This window comes from Pteronotus mesoamericanus, unplaced genomic scaffold (assembly GCF_021234165.1).
Source record: "Pteronotus mesoamericanus isolate MK-2021 breed Mesoamerican mustached bat unplaced genomic scaffold, CSHL_Meso_final scaffold_651, whole genome shotgun sequence".
NCBI classification, from domain to species: domain Eukaryota; kingdom Metazoa; phylum Chordata; class Mammalia; order Chiroptera; family Mormoopidae; genus Pteronotus; species Pteronotus mesoamericanus.
The window spans coordinates 15,702,420-15,718,862 of record NW_026555325.1 but is presented as its reverse complement, the minus strand read 5'-3'; the positions used below and the strand labels follow the sequence as shown (position 1 = coordinate 15,718,862).

The 16,443-nt window shown below is 41.0% G+C and overlaps 1 protein-coding gene across 3 annotated transcripts in view; it reads left to right on the top strand.

Moving 5' to 3' along the window:
• The window catches only part of CACNB4 (calcium voltage-gated channel auxiliary subunit beta 4), a 132,276-nt gene that overhangs the window by 98,708 nt on the left and 17,125 nt on the right, over positions 1-16,443 (top strand). For all 3 annotated transcript variants that reach the window (XM_054562703.1, XM_054562704.1, XM_054562705.1), the window contains 2 exons: positions 901-1,052; positions 3,455-3,550. In XM_054562703.1, the coding sequence (XP_054418678.1) occupies positions 901-1,052; positions 3,455-3,550 (248 nt within the window). The remainder of the gene's footprint in view (positions 1-900; positions 1,053-3,454; positions 3,551-16,443) is intronic.

Genomic DNA, 16,443 nt, shown 5'->3' with positions numbered 1-16,443 from the left:
AATAGTTTTTACATCCAAAATGTTTTCTGTGGTCAAATAAATTTGGAAACTGTGGATTAAACAATTGGCAAGTTTCCTCACTGCAAGGCTTCTTACCGCTGTTAAGATACAAAGGGTAATGCTCATTTGAAATTCCAATAACTAGATTTTGATATTGGCAATAACTAGATTTTTCATTTGACCAGATTCACTCATAGATTCAGATAACATGGCTATTACAGCTGCTGAATAGATTTGCATCTGGATATACTGTGGCATTTTAATATAATTGGTCTTAGTTTTTTCTAAAAATTTAAAAAAAATAAAACTGAAGATAATTATGCCTCAGAACAGTCCACTGGCCCTAACATTTAAATTAAGACTTAGCAATATGCTAGTTATAAGTTTAGATCCAGAATGTTTAACCAGGAATGCAGAAATGTGTGCATCAGTCAAAATAGGTGAACTGTGAGATTTTTAAAAAAGATATCCATAAAATATTAATATATAAGTTGTTCATTGGTAGAAATATTTCAGTGTAATTTTCTTTCTATGTGATATTACTCTGTACACGTGTTTCACTTCTCTCCTAGATGTGGTTTCAGCTTCTATAGCTAAAATAACAGCTCTTAAGACAAAACAGCAATCAAAATTAACATAGCTATATCAATAGCTAAATATTAGGGTGAATGTGAGAAACAATGAAGAGAGTCATCTCAAATTTTCTACCGTTTGGTTTTATGCAAAACTCAATCCATTTCTCTCTTTTTAGAAAAAATCTTGTTAGATCAGAATATGTAAATTTTAAATGTCCTGTTTTACAGTGTAGACAAACATCTGAAAGGGGTACTATATTTTTGAAATATAAGAACTAATTAATAAAAATAACCACTACTTGTTATTTATTATTTCTCCTTTTAGCGGAAGTACAAAGTGAAATTGAAAGAATCTTTGAGTTGGCAAGATCTTTGCAACTGGTTGTTCTTGACGCAGACACCATCAACCACCCAGCACAACTTATAAAGACTTCCCTAGCACCAATTATTGTTCATGTAAAAGTCTCTTCTCCAAAGGTAATTAGCTCATCTCTAACTTAAGAATTAGCAGCTCTTTTTTTTTGTTGTTCTGTGCTTTTTTTATTAGTGGGCAAGGAGAATCTCTTGTTTAGACCCCTTTTAATGAGCACAGCTTTTAATTCCCATGGTTTATAAAGATTATAGAGATTTTGAGATAGCAAATTAAAAAATAATCCATTCCTTCAAAAAGCTCATGGTCTATTGTGGTTCCCTAACCAAGCAGTTAATGTAAAAATATAATAGAAACAAAAAATTAAGAAAGATGAGGAAAAGTAAAATCTGGCTTTTCAGATACTTGGGGTTAAATTTTGGTAAATTTCTTGGGTAATATTGATTCTTGAATTACCTATATTCTCTCCCCAGTTGAGAAAGTATGTAGTTCAAAAAATGTATCTAGATTTATCATATATAAAGTCAAACATCACTGCATAAAATCTCTTATGAAAACATTATGCACCCTTACATTTGTGCTTACGTTGGGTTCTCTGAGGAATATAGTTATTCTGTGATTAAGCACCTGGGATATTTGCCATGTATCTTCATGCCATCAGGGTAGAGGAAAATGAAAGTAAGACAGTTTCAAATTGGTCACTTTTGATTTGAGTGTTCTTTAATTTTTAAAAACTGTTGATAGTGTAAAAAGTTAACAGGAAATATGAGGTCTGTCCAGAAAGTATTCAGCCATATGCTGTGGAAGAGAAACAGTTCTTGAAGAACATACAAGATACAAAAAAATCATTGTACATAGAACAATGACACTTCAGTCCCCTTCAAAGTAGGCACCTTGGAACCTCACGCAGTTCTCCCAATCACCATCAGCTGACCCATCATATTTTCCTGAATCTCATCAATGGTCTGAAATCTTTCCTTTCAAAGGTGATTTTAGTTTTGGGAAAAGCCAGAAGTCACAGGGCTCCAAATCTGGAATGTAGGGGGCTGAGTCACCTGGGTGATTTGATGTTTCTCAAAAAAAGAACTCTGCATGAGATGTGATGCCTGAGCAGGAGCGTTGTCATGATGAAGCGGCCAGTCACCAGTAGCCTGTAGCTGCGGCCTTCTGAGTCATCCCAATAGTTTTCACAGGGAACTGTTCAAGCTTAAGACAAACTTGATGCAGATTTCATTTCTCTACTTGCTCAGTCACTTTTAATGCAATGGCCACACAGTACACATGCTCCCTCAGTGGCATCTACCGCTCCCACTGACTAGTACAGTGAAGTTGTCATTGTTCATGCATGCACATTCCAGTCCACTCTCCTTCGCTGCCAGGTTACATTGGTGTCACACAAAGCATTCTTGTTATATTAACAATGGCTGGAATTTTTCCAGACAGATATTGTATGTACCCTTGGGAGGTACTACCTTAACAGTCATTTTCTTTTCAGTGCCCCAGGAGTGCATTTTAGTACTTAAAAGCCAATTCAACTTCCCACCAGAACAGTAGTCTCCTCTCATGGGTGGAGAATGCCTATAGAAGCTGTGCCTTCCCCAGCCCCTCTGTTGTCTGTGACCTTCCGTCTCTGGCACTGGTTCTATGCAGGATGAGCTTGGGAATCCTGACCAAATCCAAACCTTTTGGGAATCATTGGCATGTATAGAAATTGCTTTAACCACCTGGAGGTCTCTTTGAAGGGGACTGACAGGGATGCAAGCACCCTTCACTACAGCGGAATAGATTTCACCCCCTATCACCTCCTGCCTCAGTCCCTGTGGGCTTCACAAATACAGAAAATGGGGTTCTCTTAGACATGTGCTGAGGTGCCACAGAGCCTCATACACTAATACTGTTTTGGGGAGAGGGTGCTGTTTCAGCTAAAAAAAAGGAAATAAGGGAAAGGGCAGGATATGGCAAAATACAGTTACAGTAGTGCCCAAAAGACAGATATGTCACTGGCTTATATGTGGCTTATATACCAGTATAAAAGTTTTGCTTAGATTTCTATCATGAAATCATCTTGTTGATGTAAAATTAAACTGGAATGCTTCAATAATCATCAGTGACAAAAGGACCAAATATATAAATGGCTCTAATATTTATCTGACATTGAGATATTGAACCAACATATTACTCAACTGAATTTGGATATAAATGACCTGGTACAGATCAGTTCCTCCACTTTTGCAGGCCTCTCTTTGTGATCTCTGGGTCAAATCTAGGGCGGGACTCAAGATCTCACCAAGACCTTACATAGAATGAGAATAGAATGAACATCAAATCCACTATAACTGAAAACCAGTGTAAGAGGATGATGTCATTACAGAATTTGTATGGGATTTGTCACATTGTATTTTCTTGCTATTAATAGTCATTGCTAAAGAGTCTCTAAAAGGGGTCTTGGTTGATTTGATTTTCTTTCAATTCATTGACAGTATCTCAGATTCATGTCTTCTCCTATCAGGTTTTACAGCGGTTGATTAAATCCAGAGGAAAGTCCCAAAGTAAACACTTAAACGTGCAACTGGTGGCAGCTGATAAACTTGCACAATGCCCCCCAGTAAGTACAATCATTTTTTATCTTAATTATTCTTGACTAGTTAGGAGAGGGTGGTTTTTTTTTTTTGTATTAGCATTGTCATTTTTATTCTAGAATGATGGTGATGATGGTATGCTATGATAAACCTAATGAGTTTCTCAGAATAAACTGATACTGTCATGTTGGCTATACTCAGGCATCCAGAACTGGGTGGTGTCTGCCATGTAATAAAAAATGAAGTTAGTTAACCCAGTCATGTGGACCCTTTTATGAAATAAAAGAAAAGGGAAGAAAAGAAAAGAAAAAAAAAAGAAAAAAAAACATACTGATTTGACTTCCCTTAACTTTTCTGCCTGAAAGTTCTGATAGGTATAAAAGATTATGACTTAGAGAATTTTTGGAACTAGAAGAGCCCTGTGGTTATAGCAGGGGAAGAGGTCAGGGTTAAGTAAGGTGAAAAAACATTTTATAGCAACTTTTTTTTTCCAGTGCCATTGCCAGAAAATAGCTGCCAAGGTAAAAGTCAAGCAAATGGTGGGAGGGAGGTGGGTAGGGGGAGGCAATCGCTATCACGTGAGTGGGTCACCAGTGGCTGGCTGATCAGTGTCTACACCTGCCCAGCTGATTTACTATTTCCATGCCTGTGTTTCTCTAAAGGAAATAACTGTTTTTTTCCCTACTGATTTGAAACTAGATTTATACTTGTGTAAGGATTGTTTATGCTCTGTGAAAGCATAAAATTCTATTCAGATGTTCACAAAGGCAGCACGGCATAGCTGGAAAAAGTATAGACCCTGAGCCAGACTGCCTGAATTCAAACCCATACTGGAGAGTACATCTCTAGTTATGTAGCCTTCAGCATGTACCTTCCCCATTGGGTTTGCATAAAGTCTCAATGAACGAATACGTGCTAAAGCATTTTGAACTGTGTCTGGCGCATAATAAGTACCATCTGAGTGTTTCTGCTGTAATAACTGGATGGACTTGTGCTCTGCCATGCCTACCTGTCAGGCTTTCTAAGGATCTGTGCCTATCTGGTTTACAGTTGTATATCAAACTCCTATCATAGTAGGCCCACAGTAAGTATTTAGTGAATGAATGAAAGGATATACAGGCAATGAATAATAATGCATCCTTTTATTAGATGCTTACAATGAGCCAGTGCTACAATGACACTGTGCTAGATGTTTTATATAGATTGTCTCTAATCTTTGCAGTTACCTAGTAAGATGAGTAGTATTACCCCCATTTTATAGTCGAGGCAACTGAAGACAAGAGGTGAAATGATTTCTCTAAGGTCAAAGCAAATAAGGATTAGATTTATGATTTATCTGCCCCTAAAACCACTTCCTCCCCTCAAAGTTAGTTTTTGTTGCATGTGCGCACATGAGTGCACACAAACACACACGCTTCGTTACCTGCCTGCAGATAATGTTTGTTTTTTTTACATTTTTATTCTTATTTTTTAAATTTATAAATCATGCTTATTCTATTACAATTGTCTCCATTTTTACCCCTTTACCCCTCTCTACTCATTCTACCCCTGCCCCCACTCCCCACTCCCACAGTACTCTGTTGTTCATGGCCATGGGTCATTCATACATGTTCTTTGTCTAGTCCCCTCCTCTTCTTTCCACCATCATCCTCTTTCCCCTCTTCCAGTCTGCTCCATGTTTCTGTGCCTGTGGTTTATTTTGTTCATTAGTTTATTTTGTTGAATAGAGTCCACTAATAGGTGAGATCATATGATATTTGTCTTTCATCAACTGGCTTATTTCACTTAGCTTAATATTCTCTAGTTCCATCCATGTTGTCGCAAAAGGTAGGCATTCCATCTCTCTCTTCCTTTCTTTCATTTGTTCTTTCTTTTATTTATTTTTTAAATGTCAAAGTTAATTATAAAATATTTAAAAAATTTAAAACCATGATAGAGTCTTAGCAATTAAAGCAACATGACACCAGCACAGAAATAATCAATCAGATCAATGAAATATAATGAGCATTCTAGAGACAAAGATATATATCTGTCTAACAATATAATATATGATTAAGTTGACATTTCAAATCAATGGGAAAAATTAGGCTTATTCAACAAATAAGATGCATAGACCATAATTACTTGAAATAAAACAAATATAGAGCCCTATTTCACACATTATACAAGAAATATTCAGGTGAATTAAAAATCAATATGTAGAATCTAAGGAGTTTTAGAAGAAAATAGAATTAATATTTTTCATGACCTGAAGTAGAATATTCAACCCCAGAAGCTATAAAGTAAATATTGACAATATGACTATGTGTATGTATATGTATATAAACATTTATATGGTTATGTATATGTATGTATATATATATATATAAACATTTAAGACTATAGTAATATACATATAAAAAAAGTTAAAGGACAAGGAATAGAATAGGAAAGTATTTGCAACACATCTAAATTATGGTTAATAGGTTTCTTGGTTTTTTTTTAGGGAAAAAAGTTCTACAAACCTTTAATCAATAAATGGATAAAGAATACCAAAAAGTCATTTAAAGTTTTTTTTTAAATAATAGAAATAGGCAAGAAATATACAAAAACAAGTTTAGTTTCAACAAATAATAAAGGAATAATTAAAATAACATCATTGTCACAATCAGATTAATGAGTATTAAAAATATTGGTAATATCAAGTATTGGCAACTCTGAAAGGAACTGAGTATTCATGGACTCTTTTTCTTCATCCTAAAGGAGTCCCTTTAGCATATTTTGCAGTGCTAGTTTGGTGGAGATGTATTCTTTTAGCCTTCTTTTGTCTGGGAAACTCCTTATATTGCATTCCATTTTAATTGAGAGCCTTGCTGGGTAGAGCAGTCTTGGTTGCAGGCCTTTGCTTTTCATGACTTGGAATATTTCTTGCCACTCCCTTCTGGCTTGCAGTGTTTCTGTTGAGAAGTCAGCTGCCAGCCATATTGGAGCTCCCTTGTATGTTACTCCCTCTTTCTCCCTTGCTTGCTTTAGGATTCTCTGTTTGTCTTTGATATTTGCCATTTTAATGATGGTGTGTCTTGGAGTGGACCACTTTGGGTTCTTCTTGAATAGGACCTTCTGTGCTTCCTGGATTTGTGTGACTTTTTCTCTCCTACAATTAGCGAAGTTTTCCATCATGACTTTTTCAAACAGGTTCTCTATCCCTTCCTCATCCTCTTCTCCTTCTGGTGTCCCTATTATTGGGATATTATTATGTGTCAGGTTGTCCTGCATTTCCCTCAATGCCTCTTCATTCTTTTTGAGTCTTTTTTCATTTTCTTGTTCTTTCTGGGAGCTTTTTTCTACCTTGTCCTCCAGCTCACTGATTCAGTCCTCAGCTTTATCTAGCCTGCTTTTGATTCCTTCTACTGTGTTCTTCAATTCAGAAATTATATTCTTCATTTCCTCTTGTCTCTTGTTGATAGTTTCTAGGTCCTTTTTCATGCTGATATACTTTGCAGTAAGTTCCTCATAGTTTCCCTGTAGTTTTTGGTAATTCTCTCTGAGCTCACTGAGCTCATTGAGCTTATTTAGAACTGTTGTTTGCAACTTAATATCTGATAGTTTACTTGCCTCTATTTCATTTAGTTCTCTTTGTGGGGATCACTCCTTTCCATTTGAGTGGGGCGTATTTCTTTGTCTTCCCATTATTTGTGAGACTCTTCTCTTTTGCTTCTGATTCTTAAGTTGATCTGTCTTGATCTCCTGACTTTGTGGTGTGAACCTCTATGGTTGAAGACTGCTGTTTTTACTTTCTGGATCTGCCTCTGATGATATCAGATGTTGACCCTGTCTGACCTTAGGCAGTCTGTTCGAGACTTACAGGAATCTACTGTTTGTGGCTGTCTCCTTCAGCTGTTAATCTAGTCACTCTGCACTCAGCAGGCCGCCTTAGACAGCTCAGGGCAGGGCGGAGTCCCTCCTGGGGGCGGGGTTATTGAGTCCTCTCATGCTGCTGCCATGTGGAGGAGTCGGCACTGGGATCCCGCCGGCTACTCTCTCCGTTCTCTCCCCAAAGCTTCCATCCCCAGTCTCCCCTCAAGTGTCTCCAGACCTCTCTGTGCCTCCTTTAGCCAGGATCTACTGTCTGTGGCTGCCACTCTGCACTCAGCGGGCGGCTTAGACAGTACAGGGTGGGGTGGAATCCCACTGGGGGTCGGGCTATTGGGTCCTTTGACACTGGTGCCATTCACGGGGAGTGGTCTGCCTGAGCAAGATGGCTGCTGCTGCATGGGGGATGAGTCAACACCGGGATCCTGCTGGCCACTCTCTCAGTTCTCTCACCAAAGCCTCCTTCCCCAGTCTCTCCTCAGGGTCTGTAGCCCACTCTGTCCCCGCCTTTGTCGGAGACCAGGGTAAGTGGCTGCAAATAAAGATTTATGCATTGGTCCTTTAAACAGTTCTTTGCATCTCCAGCTGCCTGTCTGACAGAGAGCAACCCTGCCGCTTTTCATAGCTGGCTGTTTTCTGTGTACTTTTTGGGCTCTGGTGCTGAGGGCAAGAGATCCCCGCTTTTCATTTAGACCCCGCTCTTCTCAGGGGGATCCAACTGGCCATTTCAATATCCTTCTGCTGCTGCCGCCCATGGGCGCACCACCCGCCTTCTCATCTCTACCACACTCCTTACCTGTTAGATTGCGCTAAAGCCGATTCTTCTGTCTCCAAGGCTACAAGGCTCCTCTCTTGCTGTTGTTCAGTTGTTTGTTCCAGTGGATTTCTCCACATTTAGTTGTAAGTCCAGGTTGGTCCTGGGAGGAGATCAGTGTGACTTCCACTTACTCCTCCACCATCTTGAAATCCTCTGCCTGCAGATAATTTGGATAGCTTGGAGTCTGCAGTGCTGCGTTAAGAAGTCTAACTTCACATCGTCTACTAATGAAGTCCACTTATACAGTGGAATGTATGATTGAAACACTGAGCAAATATAGAAAACTGTATTACCCAGTTGAAGAATGCTAACCTTTATTGATCTGCTACCAAGAGCCAGGAATTATATTATTGTTTTCAATTTTAGAATAGTCTTCTAAGGATAATTATAGACTCTTCTAAGGATAGGGTCTTCTGGGAAGCAGAGACCTGAATGAAATTAGAAGTGCAGATTTAATGGGAAAAAAGCCTGTCAGAGATAAATGGGAACCAGCAGGGAGAGCCTTCAGACCTGCTGCCGGTCTGGCCCTGTGAAAGGAGAGGGGGAAGGAAGAAGCAGGAGTATGAGCCTCAGACCATGATGCAGCCTTGAGAATATCTCAGTCACTTACATGGGGACCCCCAGAGGAAAGATTGCCCATTGGGGAATCTCATGTTGGGCAGAAATGTCCAGGTTCCAGTCCCAGAGCTGTACTCAGGCATTGACAGTGAGCAGCCTGGCAAGGGCATGGTCTCAACTTGAATGCTGTGGTGATTCTAAAGGTGCAGCAACCCAAGTCTTTCGGTTGCCTACACTCATCCTGACAGATTCTCACTCATGGGGAAATCTGAGCATGCACCTCTATGGCTACCCTAGTAAATAACATTGTCCTTCCTTTCTAGAGGAGAAAGAAAGTCCCTTATTAAGAAACCTGTTGGAGGTAGGAATTAGTAATGAGCCCCTAGATTCAACCCTAGAGATGTCTGACTCCAACAAACCTCTGTCCACTACGCCATTCCACCTCTACACATAGTTGTGTAGTGTAGATGAATCACTGGTTCCCAGCTTGGCTATGCAAGGAACAGTCCATTTTATATTTTGACCCCCATCCCACTGGGCAGACAGGAAATATAGCTATGCTTGCAACCACATTTACACTAACCAAGAACAGACCAAAGACCTCAAGTCATAAGGGAAGGGTTGATGAGGAAATTGAGGGAGTGAGAGTTCCAATTCAGAAAACTGTTCACCAGGTCCACATGATCCTTAGAGGTAGGTGCTCTGCTGCATCAAACCTCATGTAACAGGGGATCTTTGTTAAGGCAGGGAGATACATAGTCTGCATCTCTGGGACATTGCAAGGGAGCTCCCTTTCTTCTCTGTCTGAGGAAAGGGAGATGTCTCCCTCTTTTCCCCTCTTGTTGCTATTAAAGGAACTTCCTCTCAGCTTTGGTCGTACTAAAAGCATCCCCACTTTCATTTCCAGGGGTAGTTAGCAAAATCTCTCGAATGAATTTAGGCTTTTGGGAAACAAAACCAAGGAGGAGAAATGGAGAGCTAGCAGTTTCCTTCCACAATCTCCATCTCCCAACTTCCCACCTCTTCCCCATCCACTTCCCAGACAAAGGAGAACAGACACTGCCACCTACTTGAATAGTAGAAAAGAATAGAGAAAATACAAAAGGAAAAACACAGATTAGTTTCTCAAAACTTGTTTGCCATGTGTGTCTTCACAAATGTAAAAAGGTGTACACTATGAAGGCAGCAAATTCTTTGAGGTCCCAGAGGTGGTGCTAAGATCATTGGGAGGGACTTCCAGTCAAAATGAAAACATAGGTAAACATGGCTCACCTCCTTGCAAACCACATCAAAATTACAAGTAAAATACAGAGCAGCCATTACTCAGAACCATCACAAATTGAGTTGAATGGAAGTCTGAGAACTAAGGAATTAAAGAAACCACATCCATCTAGACTGGTAGGAGGGGTGGAGATGTGGAACTGCTGGTCCCACACCCATGTGGTGGATAAAAATTTGGGAGAGAGATATCAGAGATGGGGAATCCAGCCCCACATCAGGCCCCCCAGCCCAGGGTTCCAGTGCCAGGAAGATAAGTCCCCATAACTCCTGGCTGCAAAAACCAGTGGCGATTGAGTCAGTGGAAGAAACTTTTGGTGTCCCAAGCAGTTCCCCTTAAAGAACTACACACAGACTTAGACTTGCTCCCTCTGAGCTTGAGCACTGGGGTAGCAGCTTGAAAGGCCACAGTGGCATACAAGGAGGAACAGAAGTGTCTGGCATCAAGGTGAGAGCTGGGGGACAGCTTTTTTCCAGAGAGAAAGGCAGACAGAGGCCATTGTCATTTTTCTGAGCCCTACCCCAACAGAGCTGGCAGATGGGTGCCATATCTGAGACTCAACCTGGCTGACACTATTTTGCCCTGCCCAGGAGATCCTCTCAGACTCTCTCCCACCCAAACTGTAACCATTACTTTTCCATGTGAATGGCTGATCTTGGCTCATGTTTCATAACTTCCTAAATCCTATCAAGTAGTAGCCAGCCTCAGTAAGCCCCTAACTCCAATACCTCTTGCTAGGTGGCCACAGGCCCACCACTAGCAGCTGCCAGCCTAGATTCACAGTTTGGCTTCACCTGGGAACCTCCAAGCCCAGCACAAGTTTCAGCCATCTCAGATTGCTTTATAGCTTATTCAGGGTGGCCCTACACAGCACACAGGTAGGAGGGTAACCTTGGCCTGCAACACCCATGAAACCCCAGAGCCTGTGCACCTAGTGGACTGCTACAGACCACATCAAAGCACAGCCACTCTGCCCCTGCACAGCTGATACTCCACAGAGGATGGATGTTCATGGTCAGTGGTCACAGCCAGTCCTTGCAATTAACTGCCCTGGAAAACCCCTCTCATTGACCTGCCAAGAGCAATCAAGGATCAACTATAAGAGAAGGTGTACTCAGCCCACATAAAGTGTGCCTGTCAAGTACTCAGCTTGGGTGATAGGGATGTTGTACCACTGGACCCTATAGGATACCTGCTACATTAGGCCATGCTACCAAGGCAGGGAGTCAAAGCTGCTTTACCTAATACATAGAAACAAACACAGGGAGGCTACCAAAATGAGGACACAACAAAACATGGCCCAAATGAAAGAACAGAACAAAACCCCAGAAAAAGAACTAAACGAAACAGAGATAAGCAGTCTATCAGATGCAGAGTTCAAAACACTGGTTATAAAGATTCTCAAGGAACTTAGTGAGAACCTCAACAGCACAAAAAGATCCAATCAGAAACAAAGGATAAACTAATTGAAATAAAGAATAATTTACAAGGAAATTGTTGAATGAATGAAGCCAAGAATCAAATCAATGATATGGAACATAAAGAAGCAAAAAACAACCAATCAGAACAAGAAGAAGAAAAAGGAATCCAAAAAAACAAGGATAGTATAATCAGCCTCTGGGACAACTTCAAGAGGTCCAATATTCGCATCACAGGGGTGCCAGAAGGAGAAGAGAATGAGCAAGAAATTGGAAATCTATTTGAAAAAATAATGAAAGAACACTTCCTAGTTTGGTGAAGGAAATAGATATACAAGTCCAGGAAGCACAGAGAGTCCCAAACAACATGGACACAAAGAGGACCACACCAAGACACATCATAATTAAAATGGTTGCAGATAAAGAGAGAATCTTAAAAGCAGCAAGAGAAAAGCAGTTAGTTACCTCCAGGGGAGTTCCCATAAGATTGTCAGCTGATTTCTCAAAAGAAACTTTGCAAGCTAAAAAGAATTGCCAAGAAATATTCAATGTCATGAAAAGCAGGAACTTATAGCCAAGATTGCTGTACCCAGCAAAGCTATCATTTAGAATCGAAGGAACAGACAAAGAGCTTCCCAGACAAGAAAAAACCAAAGGAGTCCATCATCACCAAACCATTATTATATGAAATGTTATAGGGACTTATTTAAGGGAAAAAGAAGATCAAAACTATGAACAATAAAATGGCAATAAATACATATCTATGAACAAGTGAATCTAAAAAACAAACTAAGCAATCAAGAAGAGCAGAGACAGAATCATGGATATGGAGAGTGTTTTGGTGGTTGCCAGATGCGGGGGGAGTTGTGGGGGGATGGGTATAGGGTGTGAGGGGATTAAGAAGAACAAATAGTTTTAGAATAGCCATGGGGATGTAATGTGCAGTGTAGGAAATGGAACCAAATAACTTATACGCATGACCCATGGACATGAACAATGATGTGGGGAGTGCCTCATGGAGTGAAAGGGGGCAAAGGTGGTAAAATTGAGACAACTGTAATAGCATAATCAATAAAATAAAGTGAAAAGTAAAACTCCCACAAGTTATGCTACCTCAAAAAATAAAAGGTAAAAAAGATCAGTGGGAGTTTCCAGAGCAGATCTGAGGGGACTTAGGAGCAGGTAGGCCTGTCTAATTTCATTAGGCTGAGTGGTCAGACTGACCCCGCCCCCTGCCTCCCCACCAGGAGAAAAGCATTTCACAAGACTGCCCAAATGGAAATGCCAGAAACAATAGGTTGGCTTTCCAAGTAGTAAATCCTTGTTTCAGGGGTAGGGGTGGAATAAGCTCTATGCACAAATGTTAGATATATTGTGAAAGGAATCTCCTCTGGTGAAGGCTATGGATATGGTAAGCTACCTAAGACATAAATATGGAATCTAAGATTCCTTCTCAACCCTAAGACTCTGATTCTATCTAGATTTTGGAATTGATCAACATAGAGAGATTATTGAATCCTTGTGGGTTGTGATGCCCAAGGAATAGGAGGGTATAAAATAACTTACATCAAGTCAGATGATATATTCATTGTTTCAAAACATTAAGATCAGATACTTCTACAAGTCACCATGTAAGCATGTCTGAGGACATGATACCCATGTCTCTATGTGGTTGAACCAGACAGACTCCAAATATTTATTCATCTCAGTTCCATGTGGCCCTCTTGCAACTAACCCTCTTGGCAAGTATTAAAATATACTCAGCAAACATTATTTAAATATTAGGCCTGGTACCTCACGAGGGTAAGGGATACTAAGGCATGTCCCTGCCTTCAATGAGTATATGGACTCATCGAAGGCATAGATTACAGTTTGTTAAATCAGCTCTTGGCGAACAATTTGGTAGGTCATAAATCTCAGAGATTAAAAAAGTGGTTTAGATCAGGGTTCTTTTGCCTCAGCACTATTGACATTTCAGCCTGGATAGTTTTTGTTTGCAGTCCTGTGCATTGTACGATGTTTAGTAGCATCTCTGGCAATTAGCAACCCTCAAGTGTGACAACAAACAACATCTCTAGATATTGCCAAATGCCCCCACCCCTGGGGGGGTAGGAATCACTTCAGGTTGAGACCCACTGAATTAGATTAATATATGACAAGGTTTTATAAAAAGCCTTAGTAAGTAATTCCTTGAGATATATTTTAGGTGAATTGAAATTGTTTCTTGTTTATTTGATCTTATGATATTGAGTTTGTTTATTAACATTGATTCCTAGTAATTACTAGAGAAAATACTTGTGTCCTACTAAAATGAGAAATCTTACTGCTGACAGAGTTGCATATAATGCAATTTGTTACTGCTAAGTGCATATAATGCAACTCGTTAGGTCTGAAACAGCTGAAAGCAAGAAAAGATATGTGCATACTAAATGCAAATAATACCATGAGCTGCCTTAGTGTTACCAAGCACAGTGGGATTTGGCTGCCTGCTGCTGAACACAAGCACAAAACAAAAGTTGGCGGGGAAGGGAAAAGGTATTTATTAAAATGTTGCCCAATTTAGGGGAGCAGGGCACTCCACAACTCCAGGCCAATTGCTTCGACAGAACACAGAAAGAATCCAGCTGCTCCCAGAACCAGAGATGGTGTCCAGAAACCCTGCTCCATCCTTATCTGTCCTTCCGGGGCACAAGGCTGCCACATGGACGGTTCTCTGGCTTCAGGCTCCCTCCCTGGAGTTGTGCTTGTGGGGCAGATGCCACCATTGCCTCACCGCAGCTTCCCATGTCATGGCTGGGGGCCTGCCAAACAAACTCTGCAGCTGGTTGTCAGGGGCTCCATCCACGAGGCCCAGCACTGGAGGCAGCTCACATCCGCAGGACTGGCAAGCACTCTGACCCGCACATCCGTGCGCTGATCTCATAGTGAGATAAGGGTCACAGCCTGGGACTGTCTGTTCAACGCACAAGATGTCACAGCATCACACAGGTGACCCCCAGGGCAGGCGTCCCTGAGGCGTGGCCCAGCTCACTGGACTTGGCCTCTGCCAGCCAGCCCCCAACTGGCAAGTGAGGGGCAGGAGAAAGGCCACAACTCTGCCCGCCCTCCACTTAAATCTTCACCCCCAAAGTTGCATGCACTCCAGAAGCAAGTAGGTGGGTCTTTTCCTCTGTCCAAACAGTTCACTCTCCTGGTGCAAGCTCTGTGTGAGCTTCCTCCTGATGTGTTATGTGCCAGTTTTGTTTACCCTTTACCCAGAAGTGTGGAAATCTATCAGTGCACTGTGCTGCAATTTCAGTCCACAGCCTCTGGTGTTTTCTGTGGCCCCTCCCTGTTCTGAGGAACCCAGGTTCCCACACACTGCCTCAAGGGTCCCTTTCCATTCCCCAGTGGTCTCTGCAGATCTTTCTGTATCATTAGGATGTGTCCCCATGTCAGATACATCAGACAGCCTCACACAGTGGAAAGAGAGCCTTGCCCTATCACTGTCTCTCAGCAGGATAAATAATTCCTTGTTTTACACAATTGGTCAGATACCCTGAACTTTATTTTAGTTTTTAAATATATTTTATTGATTATGCTATTACAGCTATCCCAATTTTCCCCCTTTGCCCTCCTCCAGCTGGTACCCCCAATTCTCTCCAGCTATCACCCCCTTAGTTCATGCCCATAGGTCATGCATATAAGTTCTTTGACTTCTCCATTTCCTATACTGTTCGTATCATCCCCCTGTCTATTCTGTACCTACCAATTTGTACTTCTTAATCCCTGTCCCTGTTCCCCCATTCTCCCCTTCCCCCTCCCAACTGATAACCCTCCAATTGATCTCCATATCTATGATTCTGTTCTGTTCTGCTTTTTTGGTCAGTCTGTGTTTTAGATTCAATTATTAATAGTTGTGAATTTTATGCCATTTTAATATTCATAGTTGTGATCTTCTCCTATTTCTTGAATAATTCACTTTAACATTTCATATAATGATGGCTTGGTGATGATATGCACTCTAGCTTTGCCTTGTCTGGGAAGCACATTATCTGACCTTCCATTCTAAATGATAGCTTTGCTGGATAGAGTAATCTAAGATTGTAGATCCTTGGTTTTCATCATTTTGGATACTCCTTGCCAGTACCTTCTAGCCTGCAAAGTTACTTTTGAGAAATCAGCTGACAATTTTATGGATGCTGCTTTGTAGGTAACTAACTGCTTTTCTCTTGCTGCTTTTAAAATTCTCTCTTTATCTTCAACCTTTGGCATTTCAATTGTGATGTGTCTTGGTGTGGGCCTCTTTGTGTCCATCTTCTTTGGGACTCTCTGTGCTTTCTGGATTTGCATGTCTATTTCCTTCACCAAATTAAGAACGTTTTCTTTCAGTATTTTTTCAAATAAGTTTTCAATTTCTTTCTATTTCTCTTTTTCTGTTTTACCTAGTATAACCTTCATTTCTGCCTGGGTCTTTTTTTTATGCTGTTGAAGTATCCAATAGGTTCCTTGAGCATCCTAATAACCAGTGTTTTGAACCCTGCATCTGATACATTACTTATCTCCATTTCGTTTAGTTCTTTTTCTGGGGTTTTGTTCTGTTCTTTCATTTGGGCCATGTTTCTTTTTCTCCTCATTTTGGCAGACTGCCTGTGTTTGTGTCTATGCATTAGGTAGAGCTGCTTTGACTCCCTGTCTTAATAGCATGGCCTGTTGTAGAAAAGTGCACCTGTAGGTTGGATGGGGAAGAACATGAGGTAATCGCCAGGGCAGGAAAACCCATGTGATACAGGTTGATAGAGTCTCAGATATGGTGTCCCTGTTTTGTGGCTCTGTGTGAGGAGGGCTCAGAAAGGGGACTGTGGCTGCTACTTGGCCTCTGGAGTTTTGCGTAGGAAGAAGCTGTCCCCCAGCACTCACTCTGATGCCAGGTACTTCATTGTATGTCACTGGTGCCCTTCCACTTGCTGCCTCTGTGCTGGAGCCCAGAGGGAGTCTGCATAAGTCCTAAGTCCA